This window comes from Nanorana parkeri, unplaced genomic scaffold (assembly GCF_000935625.1).
Source record: "Nanorana parkeri isolate BGI_ZX_2015 unplaced genomic scaffold, ASM93562v1 scaffold601, whole genome shotgun sequence".
Classification (NCBI taxonomy): domain Eukaryota; kingdom Metazoa; phylum Chordata; class Amphibia; order Anura; family Dicroglossidae; genus Nanorana; species Nanorana parkeri.
In genome coordinates, this window is record NW_017306869.1 from 276,006 (window position 1) to 296,602 (window position 20,597).

The 20,597-nt window shown below is 40.7% G+C and overlaps 2 protein-coding genes across 3 annotated transcripts in view; one reads left to right on the plus strand and one right to left on the minus strand.

Annotated features, from left to right (window-relative positions):
- Positions 1-20,597, plus strand: part of CYFIP1 (cytoplasmic FMR1 interacting protein 1) — a 92,258-nt gene that overhangs the window by 70,611 nt on the left and 1,050 nt on the right. For both annotated transcript variants that reach the window (XM_018562810.1, XM_018562809.1), the window contains exons 24-29: positions 360-503; positions 1,542-1,632; positions 10,923-11,053; positions 15,954-16,026; positions 18,885-18,979; positions 19,114-19,352. In XM_018562810.1, the coding sequence (XP_018418312.1) occupies positions 360-503; positions 1,542-1,632; positions 10,923-11,053; positions 15,954-16,026; positions 18,885-18,979; positions 19,114-19,352 (773 nt within the window). The remainder of the gene's footprint in view (positions 1-359; positions 504-1,541; positions 1,633-10,922; positions 11,054-15,953; positions 16,027-18,884; positions 18,980-19,113; positions 19,353-20,597) is intronic.
- The window catches only part of NIPA2 (non imprinted in Prader-Willi/Angelman syndrome 2), a 37,784-nt gene continuing 25,969 nt past the window's right edge, over positions 8,783-20,597 (minus strand). The window contains exon 7 of the mRNA XM_018562812.1: positions 8,783-8,798. The gene's annotated coding sequence lies outside the window, so the exon portion shown is untranslated. The remainder of the gene's footprint in view (positions 8,799-20,597) is intronic.

Genomic DNA, 20,597 nt, shown 5'->3' on the forward strand with positions numbered 1-20,597 from the left:
CCAAAAATAGAACAGCCCTTATATTCGCCTCATTTGCAGTCGACTTCTTCTATTTTTGCTTCATTCCAGCCCTAGTCTCTTCAGCGTTTGACACATCCAAGAGTGTCAAATGCCTGTGTTTTCTGCATGCCATGGTTCCATTTTCTGACCCTTGCGTCACTAAAGGACACAGTACTCCTATGAAAAAAGGAGATTAAGCGGCATAATGATAGGCTAATATTGCTGAAATTCTGTTTTCTGTAGTTTCATTTACATAACATGTATTTCTTCTCTGTATAATTTATTTTCTCTGCTAAAATGGAGCTCATGAACAACAGATATTTCTTATATAATCAACACTTTTTGTTCTGTTTCTACAGACTCTTAACCATGCATACAGCAGCATTTTCAGTACATACAGAAACTTTGTGGGCCCTCCTCATTTTAAAGTGATCTGCCGCCTCCTAGGATATCAAGGCATTGCAGTGGTGATGGAGGAATTGCTGAAAGTTGTGAAAAGCCTGGTGAGTATATCAAAGCTGACAAATGTATGGACGGCCCATTTTTTTATGTTTTGAATAGAGTGGGGAAGAGTAAGAGCCTCTGTTAGGTCTTCAATGCTGCCTAGGGCCCTGCTGGGTAGATTTTTCCTCACTTCTTATATCAATGATAGTTGTCAGTAGCACAGAAAGTTAGGGGAAATACTGCTGCTAATAGTTGTAACTGGAACATAAGGTAAGGGTATAGGTCGCTAATCCATTGTAGATTGCTCCACAATGGCACATAGGTAGCAAAAAAGAAAATGGAAAGTTCGTATTACGTTAAAAAGAATGTAAATAGGACGTAAATTTATTATATCACCCCAAGCTATAAGTGATAGTATCACAGGTGCTACCTCCTCTTTCAGCAAAAAGTAAGGTGATGGTGTAAAGTTTAAGGTGACAGTTGGCAGACCTAGGATTTACTGACACTTTGGGGAGACAGCATTCGGTTCCTATTATATCACCAGGACAAAAAGTGAGGGAACATCATCCTAGTCCTTTCAGTAAGGAGCACAAATTGAATCATTTGCAAGCTAGTTTTAGAACTTCTGTTCCTAAGTGGTGTACCACATGGACTGTTTTTCATCCGGAGTCTAAAACACTGTTTCTAATTCAAACACTTTTTATTTTTTCTCATTGACATAAGTGAATATTGATAAATGAGTGGCACTTAAGCTACAACAAACTCGTTGGCATCTGTGAAATTATATGAACTCACGATAGGTAAAGATGTGTAGTTCTCTTCCCTGTTAAAGGGCTCAATACTTGCTGTATTTTTCTTGAAGACGTTTGACTGGTCATCCAACCAGCTTTCTCAAAGACCAGTGAAAAGTCTTCAAGAAAAATACAGCAAGTCCAGTTGCTTTGACTTATCTTTTACAGATTGCCATGACTTGGATGAATGTGAACCTTCACAGACACTGTACAATCTGTTTGGCCATATACCGTTTTTGTTTCTTTCGGAATGTTGTATAAATGTGTTTTATTGGCTTTGTCTAATTTTGGCCTTTTTGCTTGCAGTTACAAGGCACAATTCTGCAGTATGTGAACACTCTTATGGAAGTGATGCCAAAAATCTGCAGGCTGCCCAGACATGAGTATGGATCCCCAGGTGCGTTATGCTTTACTTTCTTGTCTTTAAAAAACTTGTTCCCACCTACAGCTCCAAGAACATCTGTATCACATGTGTCATGATGTCCACCCCGCCAGGCCATTTCTTATGGCCCTCGCACCTCTCCTGCAGCTTTAATTTTTAAGCTGAAGCCGGCACTGTAAAAATTCGCCCAGCAAGGTCCCTGAAGCCTTCCTGTGAATCGTGGAACCTGTTTACAGCGCCGGCAGCGAATCTACTTCTTCTTGTGGATTCACGCTGCCCGCACCCACCGAGAGCCCCGGTGAGACTGCACAACCCTTAAGACCCGGCACAACCCACCTGAGAGTCTGTGCAGCCTAGCATAGACCCCGCACAGCCACCTGAGACTCCACACAGCCAACCAGAGACCCCATATGGCCTGCCATAGAACCTGCACAGCCACCTGACAGTCTGCACTATTACACTAATTGCCAATTCTTTTTCCTAGACTTCTACTTTCAGAGCTAGTTGTTAAGTTATTACTAAAACCAGTAATAATCGAATGCAGAGGCAATGATTGAATATGATAGAGTAGATACATTTATATGCAGTAGTCTTTCAGATACAACTGGCCCTATGAGGGCAACCATATTGCTGATGTGGCTCGCAATGAAATTGAGTTTGACACCCCTGAACTTTATATTACAGATAAGCTTCAGGCAGAGCTACATTTTGAAAGACTTAATGGTGTGGTGTTATAGTGAATGTGTTTTTTTTTTTTTTTTTTTACTAATGTGTGTGCTTTCAATAAATTGACTTTTATTATTATTATATTATTTCTGACAGGTGTTTACTGCCTCTGAGTTCCAACGTTTACATGAAATCATTATACTGTATCTTTTTAAATTATGCAAATTTAGTGACTACTCTGTTGTACTGACAAAAGGCAGCTAGTTTGGCATTGGTAGAGTCCTTCACAGAGTCCCTTGCAGGGTAGGTAGGAGAGTGGATAATTTCCAAAAAGTTGTGGGCTGGATGGTTGTGGCTTTTGTCTTTGATGGGGGTTTGGCCCATATTACGCCGCTTTAGTGGTCACCTTGCTGATCTGAGGCTGGGTGCTCGATGTAATTTTCTGTTCATCAAGGCATCTGAGAAGGTAATATCTCTTGCTAATGCATTGGGAATACATATGCAGAGGAAGGAAAGCGAGAATTACTTTTTGGTGCCAAAATTATTTGTTGGTTTAAATTGCAGCTTACATGCACTTTAGAAATGCCTAATCAGGGTTTGTTTGTTTTTTTCCCCTACACTCTTTCTTGGCACTCGCTTAAAAAGCTGTTTTTGTTGCTCGTACATCACAGGACACAGGGAGTTAAATCTTGAATGGATAGGTCAGTGGTGGCGAACCTTGGCACTCCAGCTGTTCCAAAACTACAAATCCCAGAATGCATCTGCCTCTGGGAGTTATGTCTGTGGCTGTCAGAGCCTTGCAATGCCTCATGGGACTTGTAGTTCCAAAACAGCTGGAGTGCCAAGGTTCGCCACCACTGCGATAGGTTATGCAGCTAACGTCAGGTAATTGAACACTGGAGTTCAAAGCCATGAGGACAGCCCTGTATAGCCCCTCCACTCCCAGCCTGCCTCAGATTTTTGCTAGTGACCCTAAATGATCTGCTCAGATAGAAGTACATCCTTTTTCTTCACTTTGTGCTGAAGACTCCAAGCAAATTTTCCTAAATGCTCCTGACAGTCAGTGCAGCACTAACAGCAGCTATCTGGATCGTTTTCCTCCTTGGCAGGCCATTCCAGGCGTTGCGAGTGCCAACAACAAATTTCGCCATTGGTGCCTTGGTTACTCTGTGAAATCAGTTCAGCCTTATCCTACTCTTTCCCTCCTCTAAAACTCTTGCCTCGCCTCATTCACAGGATCAAGACCGAGACCATTCCAGTTATCTTTATTTCTCCCAACTGGCCCAGGACATCATAGTAGCTGGGCATAGTCCAACTCCTGGCAGACTCTTGTTGGGCACTTCCGGGTCACTGACTGATATTTCACCTTGCTTTTCTGTTGCTGCTTTTAACAGCCTTGTTGTTAAAGCACAGATCTTGAAGAGCAGAGGCCTCTTATTCACGTCATCACTATGATTCTGAAAGCTAGGAAGTTTACCTCCTGCAAGGTCTACCATCACATTTGGAATGCTTATTTCACATGGTGCAAAGCAATGAAGTACATCTTATCTTTCCACCAGTCTGGTCTAGACGAGAATTTAGCCTTTAGGTCTTTCAAGGGCAAAATGTCTGTCTTGACGATTTCTTTCCAGACTCCACTTGCCTTTTACTCTCTAGTGTAGGCCTTTATGCAGAGGGTCGATCATGTTGACACCCTTTACCCACTCCGTTAAATCTGTGGGATCTCCGCTAGTTCTGTCTTCTCTGCAGAAGCTGCCCTTTAAAATCTTTCAGAGACACTCCTCTCTACCTACTTGCTCAGAGGCTTGATTTCTTCTGCCCGGTGTGTTTGCGGTGGCACCTTCTCATGTAAAGAGCACTTTGTGGTTATGAACAAGGATAAGGTAGTACTAAGACCTAAGGCCTCCTTTCTTCCTAAAGTGGCCTCTGCCTTCCACTTTAACCAGGACATTGTTTTACCATCCTTATGTCCTGCACCCAAACATCCTAAAGACGTTTCTATCCAGTGTTTGGTCATGGTTCAGGCTGTTCAAGTTTACCTCTGCTGCAACTTCTTTCCACAAGTCTGACTCCCTCTTTGTCATTCCTCAATGTCCCTGTATGGGACAGCTTCTTGTTTCACTGTGACTAGGTGGATTCGGCAAAATATCAGTCAGACCTATGAACCAACGGGTAAATGTTTCCCCCTTTTTAGGTAAAGGCTCATTCTACTAGGAGCTTTAGTAGTTCTTGGGCCTTTCAGCATCAGACTTCAGTATGCAAATCTGTAAGGCTGGTCACACACATCCATTTTTGTCATTCAACCTGCCTGCTAAACAAAAACAATTGACCCGATTCCTCCATCAGCACAAACAGCATGTTGATCGTGGAATCCCACTGTTTGCATTGTATACCCGAGCAGAGCGGGCAGCTCATTGACTGCCAGCTAGGATCGATTGAAAATTTCCAGCCAGCTCTTTCGATTACCTGATTGAGGAATGCCGGCTGAAAGGGAGCCGACAGCCCCACACACTGTGAATTTTTACTCGGTACATTAAAAACCAGCTGAAATTCGACCAGTGAATGGGCACCTCAAGGCTGCCACCTGGTCTTCTGTTCACACTGCACAAGCGTTACCAGTTGGACATTCAGACTTGCAGATGCTAGCATCGGTCACAGGCTTCTTCAACTAGCCCTCTGAGCTGTGGGCCCTTTCTGTTAAAGTTGCTGGCTGTTTTTGATTGATGTTGTTTTCATGGGCCTGTTAGCTATTGTTGCGGTGTTGCCCAACCCTTTTGACGGCTTTTGGACGTCCCATCCGTTTTTAACTTCCTGTGTCCAGTAATGTATGAATAAGAACATGATTTTTGTCAGATCTTTTAAAATGTATTTCTTGGAGTACATCATATGACACGGGACCCTCCCCTTTGGTTTTCTGTGATCTAAGCTCGCACTGATTGCTACAAAAATGGGTCAGACTGGGAGTGGTTATACAGAGCTGTCTTAACAGCTTTGATTTACAAGTTTCTAATCACCTAAAGGTAGCTGCATAATACATTTGTTCAAGATTTAACTCCCTATGTCTTGTGATGTATTCCAAGAAATTGATTTTATAGTTAAGACACACATTTGTTTTGTTAATCTTTTTTTTTTTTTTTAAATAATGTTCATTTTAGATTCTCTTTACTTTTGTTCAATGGACTATCTGTCAATATATTCATCTGAATGTTTTGTACCAGAAACATGATTCTAGCGTCTTAATAAAAGGATACATTGCAGAATAAATGGACAGCTAACCCTAATTATTTTATTAACTCCTTCATTCCACAGGGACGCACTATGCATCATCCCCTTGGGTGCCAGGGGACCTTGTCCCAACATTGTAAACCAGTGTGTAGTGCAGGGGTAGCAAACCTCCGGCCCTCCAGCTGTGGTGGTACTACAAATACCATGAAGCATCTCTCTTCAGGATATCTGTGGCTGTGAGAATCTTTCAATGCCTCATGGGATTTTCAGTTCCACCACAGCTGGAGGGCCGAGGTTTGCTACCGCTGGTGTAGTGAGTAGAGGAAGCATGCAACTGTGACACCGTGTAACGACTTTTTAGAGTTATTTTAAAGCTACATTTTAGATTATACTATTGATACTATTTAATATTAATAAGAAGTGTGCCCATTTACTGGAACCTAACACATTTTTTATGTATTTGAGAGCTTTGTATGACATTGCAGAAATTTCCCAGCATATACTACAGACTTCCTAAACATACTTCAGTCCAAACAGAAAATGAAGCCTTGAGATGCATACTGGGGGGCACAGCCTACCTGCTCATTACTTACATTTTTCATTCATGCATTGTTAATACACTTGTCCACCCCAATCCCTTTTGTCAGTAATCTGGTGATCATGGAACACCTTGCTTGCTCCCTCGCAAAAATGATTAGTGTATTTAGAGTAAACACTCTGATTTCAACCCAGTAAGCTACTAACACAATAAGGTAAACCATGCCGTTATTGCTTTCACCTGTTGCCTGGATTTGCCCTTTAAAGTATATCTGCACGCAGAACCTTTTTTAAACTTTGGGTAGCGTGGGGAAGGGTTAGACTTTCTGTCAAGTTTGCATTGCGGTCATCTGTCCCCCCATTTGGGATATCATCCTCTGTTTCTACTGGTGACCATTGTGACTGAGAAAAAAAGGGAGGGTAAAGCCAAGTCCCTAGAAGAAGAAGTAAAGGGAAATCTTACAATGGGGGATACCTATTTCAGGTACAACTGTCTAAGGCGGGGGTATTAACCCTCTGGTTCCTCCCTTTAAAGGAACTTACCTTCAAGAGTGGTACCACTTTTGAATTCACACCACTCTTTGTGGGGGGAGTTTTCTACCTTTGGGACTAGAGAGCTGTAGCTCTTACTCAGCAGGGGGCATGTCGGATCCCTGTAGAAAAACCTCTGCTTCCACGCATAGTGCAAGGATTTTCCTTTGCAGAATGCGTGCAGGGGGCAGGCTTTTTTACTCAGGCTGTGACTGCTTTCTGAAGAAAATAGACTTTGCACATGCCTTGTTCTGATGCACTTAAAGCTGAACTGAAAGTTAATTTCTAAGTTTTTCCATTATCTTCCCCCAAAACCCTACAGATCAGGCTGTCAATGAGTAGCTTAGAATTGTGAGACAGGCTCTCTTTTATTCCACATCACTCTCATTCTAATGTAATATTTTCTGTACTTTGGCAATGGGAGTTTGACTAGGATGTGGTCAGGGTGGTTGCAGAAAAGTACAGCAAGGACTTGTTGCCAAGTCCAATGATCAGGTAAATGGCACAAAGCTGCAGCAGTGAATAGCTGCAGTAGTGAATAGTGTTGTAATTTTCCTGACAATGCAGTTTGGGAGGTATGTGTGAATCACAAGAGTAGATTAACTGAATTACAAACATTTTGTCATGCAACACTCCTATAAATGTATTTCAATATATTTTTGTTTGCCTATAGTTCCAGTTTAACTGTGAGTAGTACTGTAAAAATAGGAGTCTTCACTTAAGGTGCCCATACACTTTACAACCATCGCAAGACCTTAGTCTTGCGATGGTTGTAAAGTAATTTAAAAAACGTCCGATCTGCCCATCTTGGACAGGCAGATCGTACTCTCGATCATCGCAAGCCCGCCCCCCCTAAGGGGCGGGCTTCCGATGACCGCAATGCTAAACGGGCAGTGTGCGCGTTTCGGCATTTGTCTCCTGAGCACCGTTCAAACCAGCCGAAAATCGTACGATTTACGGCTGGTTTTCTAGCGTGCTCCCTAGACAAAAGACGTGCGGCCGTACAGTAAAAACGGTCGCACGTCTTCCATACACTTTGCGATTATCGTACGATCGCGGGATTTCCCGCGATTATCGTGCAATAATCGCACAGTGTATGGGCACCTTTACACTTGTAGTGCTCCTCAATAGAAATTTCAGGCCTTCTCTGACCTCCAGGTGGCCTGCATGAAGGCTGAATCCTTGTTTAGATGAGTGAAAATGAAAAGTCAACGTTCTGACACCTTGCTTGCTAGCAGATAACTCTCCATCCCTCAATGCGATAGAGCTGCCTGCCTGCCTACCTGCCTATGGTCATCCATAGTAGGCTCCATATATTATGGTCTGATTGTCTAAAGTTAGGTGTACTTCTATATGAGCAGGTGTAGTGTTTGATCTGTGATCTGCCAGCCTATGGTCATCCATAATAGGATTCATATATTTATAGTCTGATTGTCTAAAGTTGGGTGTACTTCTATATGAGCAGGTGTAGTGTTTGATCTGTGATCTGCCAGCCTATGGTCATCCATAGTAGGCTTCATATATTACGGTCCGATTGTCTAAAATTAGGTGTACTTCTATATGAGCAGGTGTAGTGTTTGATCTTGATTTGTGTACTACTGATCAATGATTCTTCTATGACCACAGCTGCAGACAACATAGGAAACAGATCTTATTTTGCATTTTATTTGCCTATTAAACTGGAAATCTGCTTCTGTTTTTGTTTTTGTTTTTTTGTTTTGTTTTTTGATGTATACCTAAAGGCCAGTTTTACAGATGCATTTGTTTTGTTTTTTTGTAATGAAATATCAGGCATAAACAGCTAAAATGTGTCATCTGTCGTGTGAGCCCTTCTGAGGGGATTTGTGAGAGGGAGATGGGGCTAAGGTCTTAATCCTTTGTGCTAATCCTGTATGTTTCTGGATATATTTTGCATAGAGCAGGAATAATACTCAACAGAGATCATAAACCTTACATGATTGCAATCATGGGATGTGGCATGCAACCTCCTGAGGGGCACATGTGTGGAAAGCATAATTAATGTCAAGAAAAGCCACATTCAATGACTGTAAATGGTTCCTGTTAAAAATACATGGACTGCTAACTGCAGTGTGTAACAGTTAAGCCTTATAGGGTTTTACACCTTGTCTTTTCCTAGTTATTGCTTTGTCAACCTTTCTGAATGAATTGATGCAATTCAGATTAGTGATTATCTCTGGATTAAAGGATCAAAACTTGAAGTTACAAGGTTGAAGCTTGAAAAAATGGATAATTACAAACTATGCCAAGTACAAATTAGTAGTTTGCGAGGAACTAACAAAGCCAATTAACGTGCTTAAAACTGCTAATGTGTATAATTTAGCAACACACAATGAATGAGAGGAAAAGTGTCTTGTTCCAGTTTAATAACTTTTTGCAATGTCTTGCGTATTGTTTGGTATAGTTTCCTTTAGGTTTACCAATTTTTGTGATATGTAAAATTCAGATTTTACAACTCTCCTAAAATCTAATATTCAGAATGAAGTGACTAGTTGCTATAGGTAATACTTGACCATTGCACCTCCATTGTCTGTAACATCGGGTTTGACATGAGTACTTGGAGGAGAATGACAATGGATACAAAAGCTGCTCATGACACAGGTCACTTTTAATAGAGTATTGCTATAGCCATAGTTGCTGTAGCTGCCACTTGTGTTTCAGTGTGAAGCTGTGAAAATACAATTATCTTTATAGAATGAAATAATTACTACAAGCTCCTTTAGCAATTACCATAAAAAAACACATTGTTCAAGCCTGAAACGTTACATTTCATCCTCATAAAATGAGAGCAGCAAAGTTATGAGCTGAAAAGATGTTAGACAGTTCATTATAACTCACACCTTACTTGTCAGCATTAACAAATAACAAATCTTTAAAGTGACCCTAAACTCAGGAGTTAAATCTTAAAAATGCATTCAAGTACCATAACTGTTAATAAAAATGTATCTTATTTGTGTATCACTCGGCTGTAGATACTCAAATCATCCCTGAATTTATGCTGACACTGTCCTTCCTTCTGGAGGGTGGCTACTTTTGTTCCCCATGGTCCCATGGTGTGTTGTAAAGTAGCCACCGCTCCAAGCTCACTCCTGTGATGGACTACAATCTCACGTTTAGTTTACTAACTTGTGTTGAACGTATAGTGTATCATGGAAGTGAGCTTGGAGTGGTGGCTACTTTACAACACACACAAGGACCATGGGAAGCAAAAGTGGCAACCCTCCAGAAGGAATGACAGTGTTAAAGGACTCTTTTTAATTCAATCATGTCACTTACAAAGCCAATGCCAGATTCATTGTAAACCTATTATAATCAATTTATCAGTCTTTAGTCAGTTTGGGTTCCCCCGTGTAATCACAAACTATAAAAAGAAACCAGATTTTCATGTTAGAAAAAAATCTAATGTTCCAGAGACATTTTGTTTTCAGGATTTCCATTACTTTGCACATGTGAATTTAACCTGTTTCACTGGAACTAAGACACCAGTCTCCACTGAAGTCCAGAAATCTTAATCTGATAGACGCCCTCAACAACTGAAATTAAAAGGAACCTTTCAGGATAAAACTAGGGAGCTGCCATTGCTAACCTGTTTTTGAAGGTGCAATATCTGGGTTGTGAACCTTATCCTTGTATCACTACCCATTAAGTCATTGGCCTGGAACAAGCATGTGCTTCAGTTTCTTGTTTTTCACAGTATCACAGGTGCATATATTTGAATATCTGTCCTGTCCATAAAATAACTGCATTTCATTGAAATTATAAGAATTCACATTCTGACCTGAACAATTCTTCTCTCAGTTGTACTATTTTAATGTATTGTATCTCAATTCTCTTTTTTTGCTCATGCTTATAAAGCATTCATTTTTGCAGACTTTCTAACACCTGCAGTACTCAGGCATTGCAGCTTTTACTTTTGGAAACACTGTCACTGACCCATTTAGATTCCTCCAGATACCCCACCCCTTTAGCTAAGTGTACTTACCAATCCATGCTACCTTGCTACCCCGCTGTTGCAGGAGTCCACCTTGGGTAAATGGGCGCTCAAGCCCGAGCACTGTTATGTGGGGGAGTTTATATGCTGGAAGCCCCATATAGCAGAGCATACTTTGGTGAAGGGCCCGGGGAATAACAGGAGGCACTAACAAATAGGATTTAAACCATGAATGTCCAAGTATTAAAAATCCCAAGGCTGTCAACAGTTTATAAAATACACTTACTATGCATTTCCTTCATTTTGGTACTTTCCTTCACCTTTTTCCTTTGTTTTTTTAAGCAGAAACTGACTATAAATAAGTTCATGTATATTTATTTTTGAACTCTTATATTAGGCATCTTGGAGTTCTTCCATCATCAGCTGAAGGACATAGTGGAATATGCTGAGCTGAAGACCGTGTGCTTCCAGAATCTGAGGGAAGTGGGCAATGTTCTGCTCTTCTGTCTTCTCATTGAACAGAGCCTGGTATGTACACTAATCTATGACCCCATATTATTGCTCAGTTTGGTATTTTGTAGTTTCCCATCATAGTGCATATACTATGTACTTTAATCCTTGACACCATATTATTATTATGCAGGATTTATATAGCACCAACTGTTTGTGCAGCGCTTTACAAAATGGGGGAGACAGTACAATTACAATACAGCTTCAGTACAGTAGGGTTAGGAGGGCCCTGCTCGTGAGAGTTTACAATCTAGTAGGAGGGCAAGTGATACAAAAGGTAATAAATGTTTAGATTGAGTTAATGGAAGAAGTAAAAGGGCAGTTATGTTGAGGTGGGATAGGCTTCCCTGAATAGATAGGTTTTTAAGGATCGACCTAAAGGTGAAAAGCATAGGAGGTAAGCGGACAGATTGGGGTAGGGAGTTCCAGAAAATGGGAGACACTGTTGGAAAAGTCCAGGAGGTGAACATGAGAGGAGGTGATGAAAGAGCTAGAGAGCAGGAGATCTTGAGGGGACGGTGGGTTATATTTTCAGATGAGGTTGGAGATGCAGTCGGGGGCAGAGTTGTGGATGGCTTTGTATGATGTTAGTATTTTGAATTTTATTAGTTGGGCAATTGATAGCCAGTGAAGGGATTGGCAAAGAGGGGCGGCAGACATTGAGCAACCAGTTGGTAAGGTGGATGAGTGGCAGCAGCAGCCATAAAAGACTGAAGGGAGGGTAGCCTGTTTTAGAGGTAAGCCAACAAGGTGGGAGTTACAGTAGTCGAGGCAAGAGATTACAAGGGAGTGAATGAGAAGCTTTGCAGTTTCGGTTGTTAAAAAGGGGCGTATTTTACAAATGTTACGGAGGTTGAGTCGGCAAGATATAGTTAGTGATTAGCTGTGGGGCTGAAAGGAGAACTCGGGATCAAGGATTACTCCGAGCACCCTGGCTTGACGGGAGGGATTTATTGTAGTGCTGTTGATTGTGATGGAGAAGTCGGAGGAGGAAATATTATAAGCTCAGTTTTGGACAGATTGAGTTTGAGGTCATGGTGTGACATCCATGCTGAGATGTCAGTAAGTAGATTAGTGATACGTGAAGAGACTGGGTGGGGGGGGGATATATTTGGGTGTCGTCATCATAGATATTGTATTGGTAGCCATGGGAGGTTATCAACTGACCCAGGTAAGAGGTGTAGATGGAGAATAGAAGGGGCCCAAGGACAGACCCTCGGGCCCCTTATCGCCCAGTTGGGTATTGTGTAGTTTCCCGTCCTGGTGCAGATAATATGTACAGCAATCCATGACAACCAGCTATTGCACATATTGCAAGTTCCTGACCTAGTGATTAGACTCTGTTTCAAAGTCTGCTGGGCTACATCCAGGTTCCCCACCCATATACTGTTTGTGTGTGTGTGTGTTATATATTTACACACACACTGTATATATATCTATAGATATATATCTATAGATATATATATCTATAGATATATATCTATAGATATATATACAGTGTGTGTGTAAATATATAACACACACACACACAAACAGTATATGGGTGGGGATTTTGAATGTTCTCTTTGTTGATCTGTTGCCTGTAGAAAACAAGTTACATATTTGCTAAACCATAAAACAAGTCTGAATATGACCAGATAAAATGTTCTCTGTGCAGAATAATTGGCCATTTCCATCAGTATTTATTATAGTTAGTTATTCTTATTAGTGGAATTGGTCTAATTTCTGTCAGACATTCTTCATTCATACTCATTTTATTCCTCTTACAATATGAATATCATATGGTTGATAGGCTATTTCATGTGGTCACATCCAGAAAGCAAAATGTTTATACTAGCATACTACCAATGGCTTATACCACCATATAATCTTGGCAACCCTTGCCATTGCCTTTTATACCGTTTTTTTTTTTTAATGTTTGCTGTCTCATTCTGCAATAAACATTTTCCCATGTTTACAGTTGTAAAATAAATGCAGGTAAGTGTGCAATCCAATTGTATGATGAGTAGGTAGTGTTAATATGTAACAGTCATGCCACAGTATGACTTCTTCACACAAACTCCTGTTTAATTGACTGTTATTAAAAGCATAAATGAGATGCTAATGTAGGTTTTTTTCTCTGAATGACCCCATTATGAAAAAGGTTGTGCAAATCAGGAAAAGTGTCCTAATAATTGATGGTGTTCATTAACAACATGCAAATTAACCTATGTACACAATGGTTTAATGATTTTTAATCGGCTGCAATGGTGCTTCGTAGACCATTTAAATATCAAACTGTTCTCATTTTTTTTTTAAAGTTGAGCTCTAGCGAAATGAGTAAATACACAAATAATATAAATGTTTACTGTTCACCAAGCAAAGGATTTGTAACTCTCCTTCACCAGTCTTGTGGTTCAGGCAGCACAGCCAGGGCTTTGACCTCCCTTCAGGGTACACTGCAGCCTGTTCCAGGACCCCCCACAGCCTGTGATTTGAACTGGGAATGAGTAGCAGCACATTGATGAGGTTATCCTGTGCTCTACTCTCCCGACGACATGCACATTCTAAGCAACAGAGCCTTCCTCTTACAATGTGCAATACAGTGAATTACAGAGCCAATATTAGGGTGGATACAGGAATTTATACAATGTCTATTTATAAACAAATTTAAGTTTTTCAATTACTTGAAAAAATAACCGATTTTTTTACACCATTTTGCTCAATGACACTTGTATATTATCTGCAAGTGTAATTTTACACAGGAGCAGCTGCATTGTGACCGCCTCTCCTTCTATGCAATGTATAGCGATTTCCCCCCAAGTCATTTTGAAGGCTGGTACTAGTGGCAGCAAGGGAGAGAAGCTGAATTTAGAAAAGATGTCCTAGAAACCTTATTTACCTTTTTTAGGATGTATCTTCTACATTTAAGTGGTTAAATAATCAGTATTAAATTGTACTTAAGATTTCATTCATATGTAGATCAAAGGTGTGATTCATTCTACATGTGACATCCATTAAATAACCTTGCATGTAAACAACACATTCATCAAATCATTCTGTTTTACACCCTATTAACCCTTAGTCAGCCCTAATTAATTCCTTCTCCCATTAGCTATTATTAGTTTTTTTTGGTCACAAAGGAATATGTGCAGTATTTCAAAAAAAAAAAAATGTTTTTAATTACAGTGCAGCTAAAAAAACAAACGCAGATCAAAATAGTATTTTGTCTATGGATTACATCGAAAAAATATTTTTGCAAGACAATATTGCCAATATAAAGTCTTGTTTGTCCCTCTATAAACAATGGGGGGAATTTATCAAAGCAATTGCGACAGTTTTAGCCTCTTAGATCATTTTTTTAACGTGCAAATCTGTCTTTTGACATGCGCCCGTTTTCACCAGAGCTTGCACTGCTTTTCCAACTGCACGTGTTTTGCACGTGTTTTCATCTGCACTTGTCCTGCGGCTGTCTGAAACTGGAGCATCACCTAACAAAACAATCGCTACTTGAGAAGTCCCCATGACCACTTCTTTAACAGTTAAGCTTTTTGCCTGGAGTTACAAGTCTTCTTTCCTGGAGTCTATTAAACCTCATTTATCAACAACATTACACCAGCAATATAAATCTGACGCAAATATATTCCGTGCAAGTTCAAACACTCGCAATTGCTATGATAAATTCCCCCCACATGTATTTCTTTTATTTTAAAGTGACACTAATCTCAAGAGTTAGATCTTAAAATACATTCAGGTATCTTAACTATTAACAATACTGGACCTTATTTGTGTATCACTCGGCTGTAGATCATCAAATAATCTCTGAATTGGTGCTGACACTGTCCTTCCTTCTGGAGGGTGGTTACTTTTATTCCCCATGGTTCCTGTGTGTGTTCTAAAGTAGGCACCGCTCCAAGCTCACTGCTGTGATGGACTAATATTTAAATACAAATTAGTAAACTAAATGTGAGATTGCAGTCCATCACAGGAGTGAGCTTGGAGCGCTGGCTAGTTTACAACACCCACAGGGACCATGGTGAACAAACGTAGCCACCCTCCAGAAGGAAGGACAGTGTCAGCACCAATTCAGAGATGATTTGAGCCGAGTAATACACAAATAAGATACATTTTTGTTAATTGTTAAGGTACTTGAATGTATTTTTAAGGTTTAACTCCTGAGTTTAGTGTCACTTTAAATAATAAGAAAGGTACTGCTGAATAAACAGGCCCCTAGTGGAAATGTGAAACTTGCTCAGGTCCATAAGGCTGAAGTGGTTAATACCTGCTTTGAGTTCAGTTTGCAGCTACAGCTGGGCAACATCAGCATGATGATTATAATTACTCTGCTGATATATAAAAAAGAAATGAGTTCCCCAGCTACCACAGGTCTTCATAATTGTGCCTATAATAGCCCTGGCTTCACTATTCTTCTCTGTTGATCTCTCAGCTGTTTGCATGGAAATTGTGTAGCACTGCTTGACCTTGACAGGGTTTCTGCAGGATACAAGTGACGCTATAAAATGTGGCTGCGTCACCTTGGCAGGGCGTTATTGTGCATTTACTGGATCACACCAATCCAAGAACAATCATGCTGGGGGATTACAAGAGATTTTATATTTCATGGGCTGAGGGGTCTGACAAAATGACTGGCTAATCACATGCTTTTCAGAGCTCGGTGTATCGTAGCAACAGAATTAGTCTAGTCATTGGAGCGCAGCAATTTAGCTTCATTTAGCTAGAACATTAGACACTAATTGAAAGAAATGTTTCTTGTTTGTCATCATCTAGCTCTAGAAGCACAGGACAGAATAAAACAAAAGAAGATTAATATCACTGCAGTCAGCGCATTATAAATGATTATACCTGTGTATGTTTTCCGATGTTTCTCCTGTATGAGTATGACATCTTCCCTAAATGTATGTTATTGAACTATTCTTAGTCACTAGAAGAAGTGTGTGACCTGCTCCATGCTGCACCTTTCCAGAACATTCTGCCCAGAGTCCATGTTAAAGGTGAGTGCAACACCAAAAGATGCTTTTCACTAACCTTCCTACAAATTTCACTTTTTATTTTTTTGTTGTTCAAGAGGTTAGGATGAAGTGGTAACTGGTGATCAGAGAACACACATGAACTATTACACTGAGCACTACATTTATTCTGACTCCAATTGTTGTATTAGCGATGTATCCCTTGCTGAGACCCCTATGACTGGCCTGTATAAGCAGATACAATCCTTATCAGATAGCTGAACTCACCAAATACCTTTTCATCCCCAAACTTCTTTAGTGTATGCAGCAGATGATTAAACAGACAATATTTGCAGGTTAAAGATGATAATGTTTCCAAGCGAGCATATTATATGTGGCCCCGCTATAGGCAGTCATGACACCGGAAAAGACAACTTGGACAATAAAGGAAGTACATTACACACAAGGGGAGGGAACACAGTAAAAGAAGGTGCAATAACCACAATGACCACAAGATGGCAGTATATTAACCTGCTATACTGACAAATGTTAGTAATACTTAAAGAAATTAACTATATAAATTCTCACTTCACATTAATATAAATATTAGCCATGACTATGCACAACATTTGACCACAGCAGTACAGGTTACATTCAGCAACAGAACATTGAAGGTACCTTTTAAAGGTGAACTAGGGAGAGTGTGTGAAATACACTCATGCCCATAGTAAGAGTCGATGTGTGACACTGCAGCTGTCACACGTTGGCTCTATAGATTGAGAAATGGGCGATCACAAACCGTTTTGTGAACACTCAGTTCACAAACCTCCCTGCAGAGAGTTATGACTGTTAGTCACTGCTCCCCGCAGGGATTCCCCCCTTCCCTTTTTGTTCTTACAGTGCTGACTGAAGGGACAGACAGGGGAGGGGGCGGGCACAGCTAGCTCTGGTTCTAGAGAGGCAGAGCCAGCTGTCAATCAGGTAGTGGGGTGGATGCCGACAATGTCAGGATCTTTTCCGGCCACAGCACGGCTCTGCGCTTTCGGCTTTATGCAAATTTTTGGGTCACAGGAGGACATTGGTAAATGTCCTCCCGTGACCCAGAAGAGAACGAACACCAAAAAAAGGTTTGGCCATAGTTTCTTTTTTAACAAAAAAAACAAAAACTAGACCGCATATGTTTTTCAGTACAGAAAAATGAAAGAAGTGTTGTAGAATATGAAGCATTTAATTAGGGATGCACTGATACTGATAATAGTAAATGTTCCCGATGCCAGAACCTCCGGTATCAGGAAGCCGGGCAGTGAGTCATTACCCGCACCCCGGCTTCCTGAATGGCCTGGAAGCCAGCTCCATGCTCCCTCGTCACCAAAACAAACAAAGCCTTGTTTATCTAAAAAAAAAAAAATGTATGTATTCATTATACAAAATTATCTCCAGATACACAAGCCCACAGTGGTTATGTACAAATAGCTGTGGTCCATAAGGGGTATACAGGTAGGAGAGCTGAAGTAGTTACTGAATTGTTTGCAACATTTAAATGAGACTTCACGTTCATGTGTATAGGGTGGAAAGGTATTGGGATGGAAATATTTCAAATATACAGTGGAAATAGTGTATAGTGGGAATAGAATGGTATGTGTGGGGTGTGGTTGTGTGAAGAGATCTGGATAGCGGAAAGTAGTGTGTGCGGAAGTGTTTTCAGATGGGAAGATTTCTGGTTACTGGGAATAGAGTGGTGTGTGTGGTGGATGGGCGTTGAGATGTAAAGATTTCTGGATACTGGGAATAGAGTGGGGCCGAGAGGTGTTGAGAAGGAAACCTGTCAGGATAGCGATTCTAGAATTGTGTGGTTGTGTTGGAGAAGGATTGAGATGGGAGGGTGTCTAGTTAAAGGAATTAGAATAGTGTGTGGGGTGGAGGGGAATTGTGATGGAGGATGTTTAGATAGCAGGAAAGTGGATAGTGGAAATAATATGCCATGTGTGGGATGGAGAGGGATCCATATGAAGGATGTTTAGATAGATAGCAGGAGTAGAATTGTGTGCGAGTAGAGAGGATGTCTGGATAATGGGAAAATAATGGCGTGTGGGATGGAGGGGGATTGATAATGGGCAAAGAATAGGGGAGTGAGATTGGGATAGCAGGGGTTGAGGTAGGGGTGTCTGGTTAGCAGAAATAATATGGTGTATATGCAGTGGAAGTGTGGGTCGTCTATACAGCAGGTATAGAATGGTTTGTGAGGGATGGAAAGTGATTGAGCTTGGGTTGGGGCTCTGTACAGCAGGTCAGTTATGTTGTGTTTGGGGTGGAGGAGGATGGAGATTGAAGATGTCTGAACAGTGAGAATAAAGTTATGTTTTTAAAAAAAACTGATACTGCTGAACTAATCTTATACACAGCATGTTAGCAATGGTATGAATATTTTGTATAGATGTATTTAAGGGAAAAACATTTATACTTTTAATTTACGGGTTAGTAAACTGGTGTTTTATAACGCTTTTAGTTATTTATACCGTATAACCTTTCATTTACAAATAAACATACTGTATGTTAGAGTACACAACAATGTGTTTGTAAAGCAGTGCCTTTGTGCTTTCCATCACATGTGTTAATCCCACAATTAAGACTTTGTCTTCTGTGCTAGCCAAGGTCGGGGTTCTCCTTCCTCTGACACATTCAGATGTACAGTATTTTAGAAAGAATGAGATTTCAGTAGCTAGACTTAACATAGCTCTCTCCCTGCTGGCTGCAAATGGTATATATGTATATGTCATATCCATGTGTAACGATTCGTATTCCCCTAATGGAAATGAAAAACCCAAATTGTTGTGTATTGAACATAATAAGGAAAGAACACTGGCTTCCCTTTAAGACATAAATATGTATGCTTTGATTTCCAGAAGGGGAACGTCTGGAGGCAAAGATGAAACGACTGGAATCAAAGTACGCTCCACTCCACCTGGTGCCACTCTTAGAAAGATTAGGGACTCCTCAGGTATGTCCTCAGTGACTGCAAACACAAACGATTCAGATTGGAGGGTGTTAGAATAAAGATTAAACTCTCAGTCTGCTATTGCTGTTCTGAGTATTCTGATTGGCTAGTTTTCATGTTGGACTTCCTTTTTACAGCAAATTGCCATAGCAAGAGAAGGTGATTTACTGACCAAAGAACGTCTCTGCTGTGGCTTGTCGATGTTTGAAGTTATTCTTACTCGAGTCCGCACTTTTCTTGAAGATCCTATTTGGCGCGGCCCTCTTCCCAGCAATGGTGTGATGCATGTAGATGAGTGCGTAGAGTTCCATAGACTCTGGAGTGCTATGCAGTTTGTCTACTGCATACCAGTGGGTGCTCATGAATTCACCGTGGAGTAAGTATCTTGCGTCACATTATGTGTTATCAGACAGACTTGTCTTCTAATATCAAAACTGCTTCATGGAGGGCCTGTTCACATGAGTTTCAGGTCCGGATCAGGTGCGGATCTGCAGACAGGGTGCTATGTGTTTTTGCCGCGTTTTTGATGCGTTCAGCAAAAAAAAAAAAATACATTTTAACTGGGAGTGGGGCTGTCAGTAAGCTGCAGTGCAGTGCGTTTTTGCGTTTCCGGACCGTTTCCTGACCATACAAAATGTGACATGCAGTATTTTTCTGTCGTAACCTGAACGGACTGCGCACGTGAGAACTGTAGCCCATAAAACACATAGGGATACATTGGGATGCATTTTGAGTGCAGCAGCGTACGGATCAGGTCAGCACACAAAACGGACGCCGTGTGAACAGGCCCTTAAACATTTTGGGGCTCACTGCGGCTGAAGTAATAAATACCTGAATGATAATTGGTGTAAGGGAACCATTTAGCATTATATGGGCTCTTTGAGTGACGCACTCAGTTCAAGCTTGTTTGGATGATGACACATTTGAGCATCATTGTTCTGTTTGTGTTCATCCACTGTAGCCAGCACTTGGAATATTAGAACAGTAGAAAGGCATCATGGCACACTCACAAACTAGCATGTAAAACAACTTGTCTCACCACTAAGGACAATGACAGAGGTTTGGATACACGTCTTCTGCAAAGGATGTGTAAGCCGCACTGCCGCGCCAAGGCACCTCTTATAGTGCGCTCCTAACTCTAAACTATGAGAGTCTCCAATTGTTGAGTGCGTTTGTCGTTTGTTTTGCTTTACCCACTTGGAATATTAGTCACCCCCTAGGATAATGGGGGTCACTGCAGAATGTTCTATTCCAGCTTTTAGTTAGGATGCAAGTCCTTTAATGTGTGGACGTTTTTGGGAAAGACTGCTGGCTATGGGGTACATCGTAGTATAGACATGTATAGCGTATGAACAGCATAGTGGTTAGCACTTGTCCTCAGTTTGAATTCTGGCCAAGACACAATCTTCATGAAGTTTACATGTTCTCCCTGTGCTTGCACAGTTTTTTTTAGGTATTCTAGTTTCTTCTCACACCCCAAAAACATCCTGGTAGGTTAATTTGCAGTAGATACATTGTTGGCGCTATATAAAATATAAATGCATGTAATAAATATTATATACATGTTCAGTGTGTTGCCTTCTGCGGTTTGTATATGTACCGTGAATTCATTAGTAATATT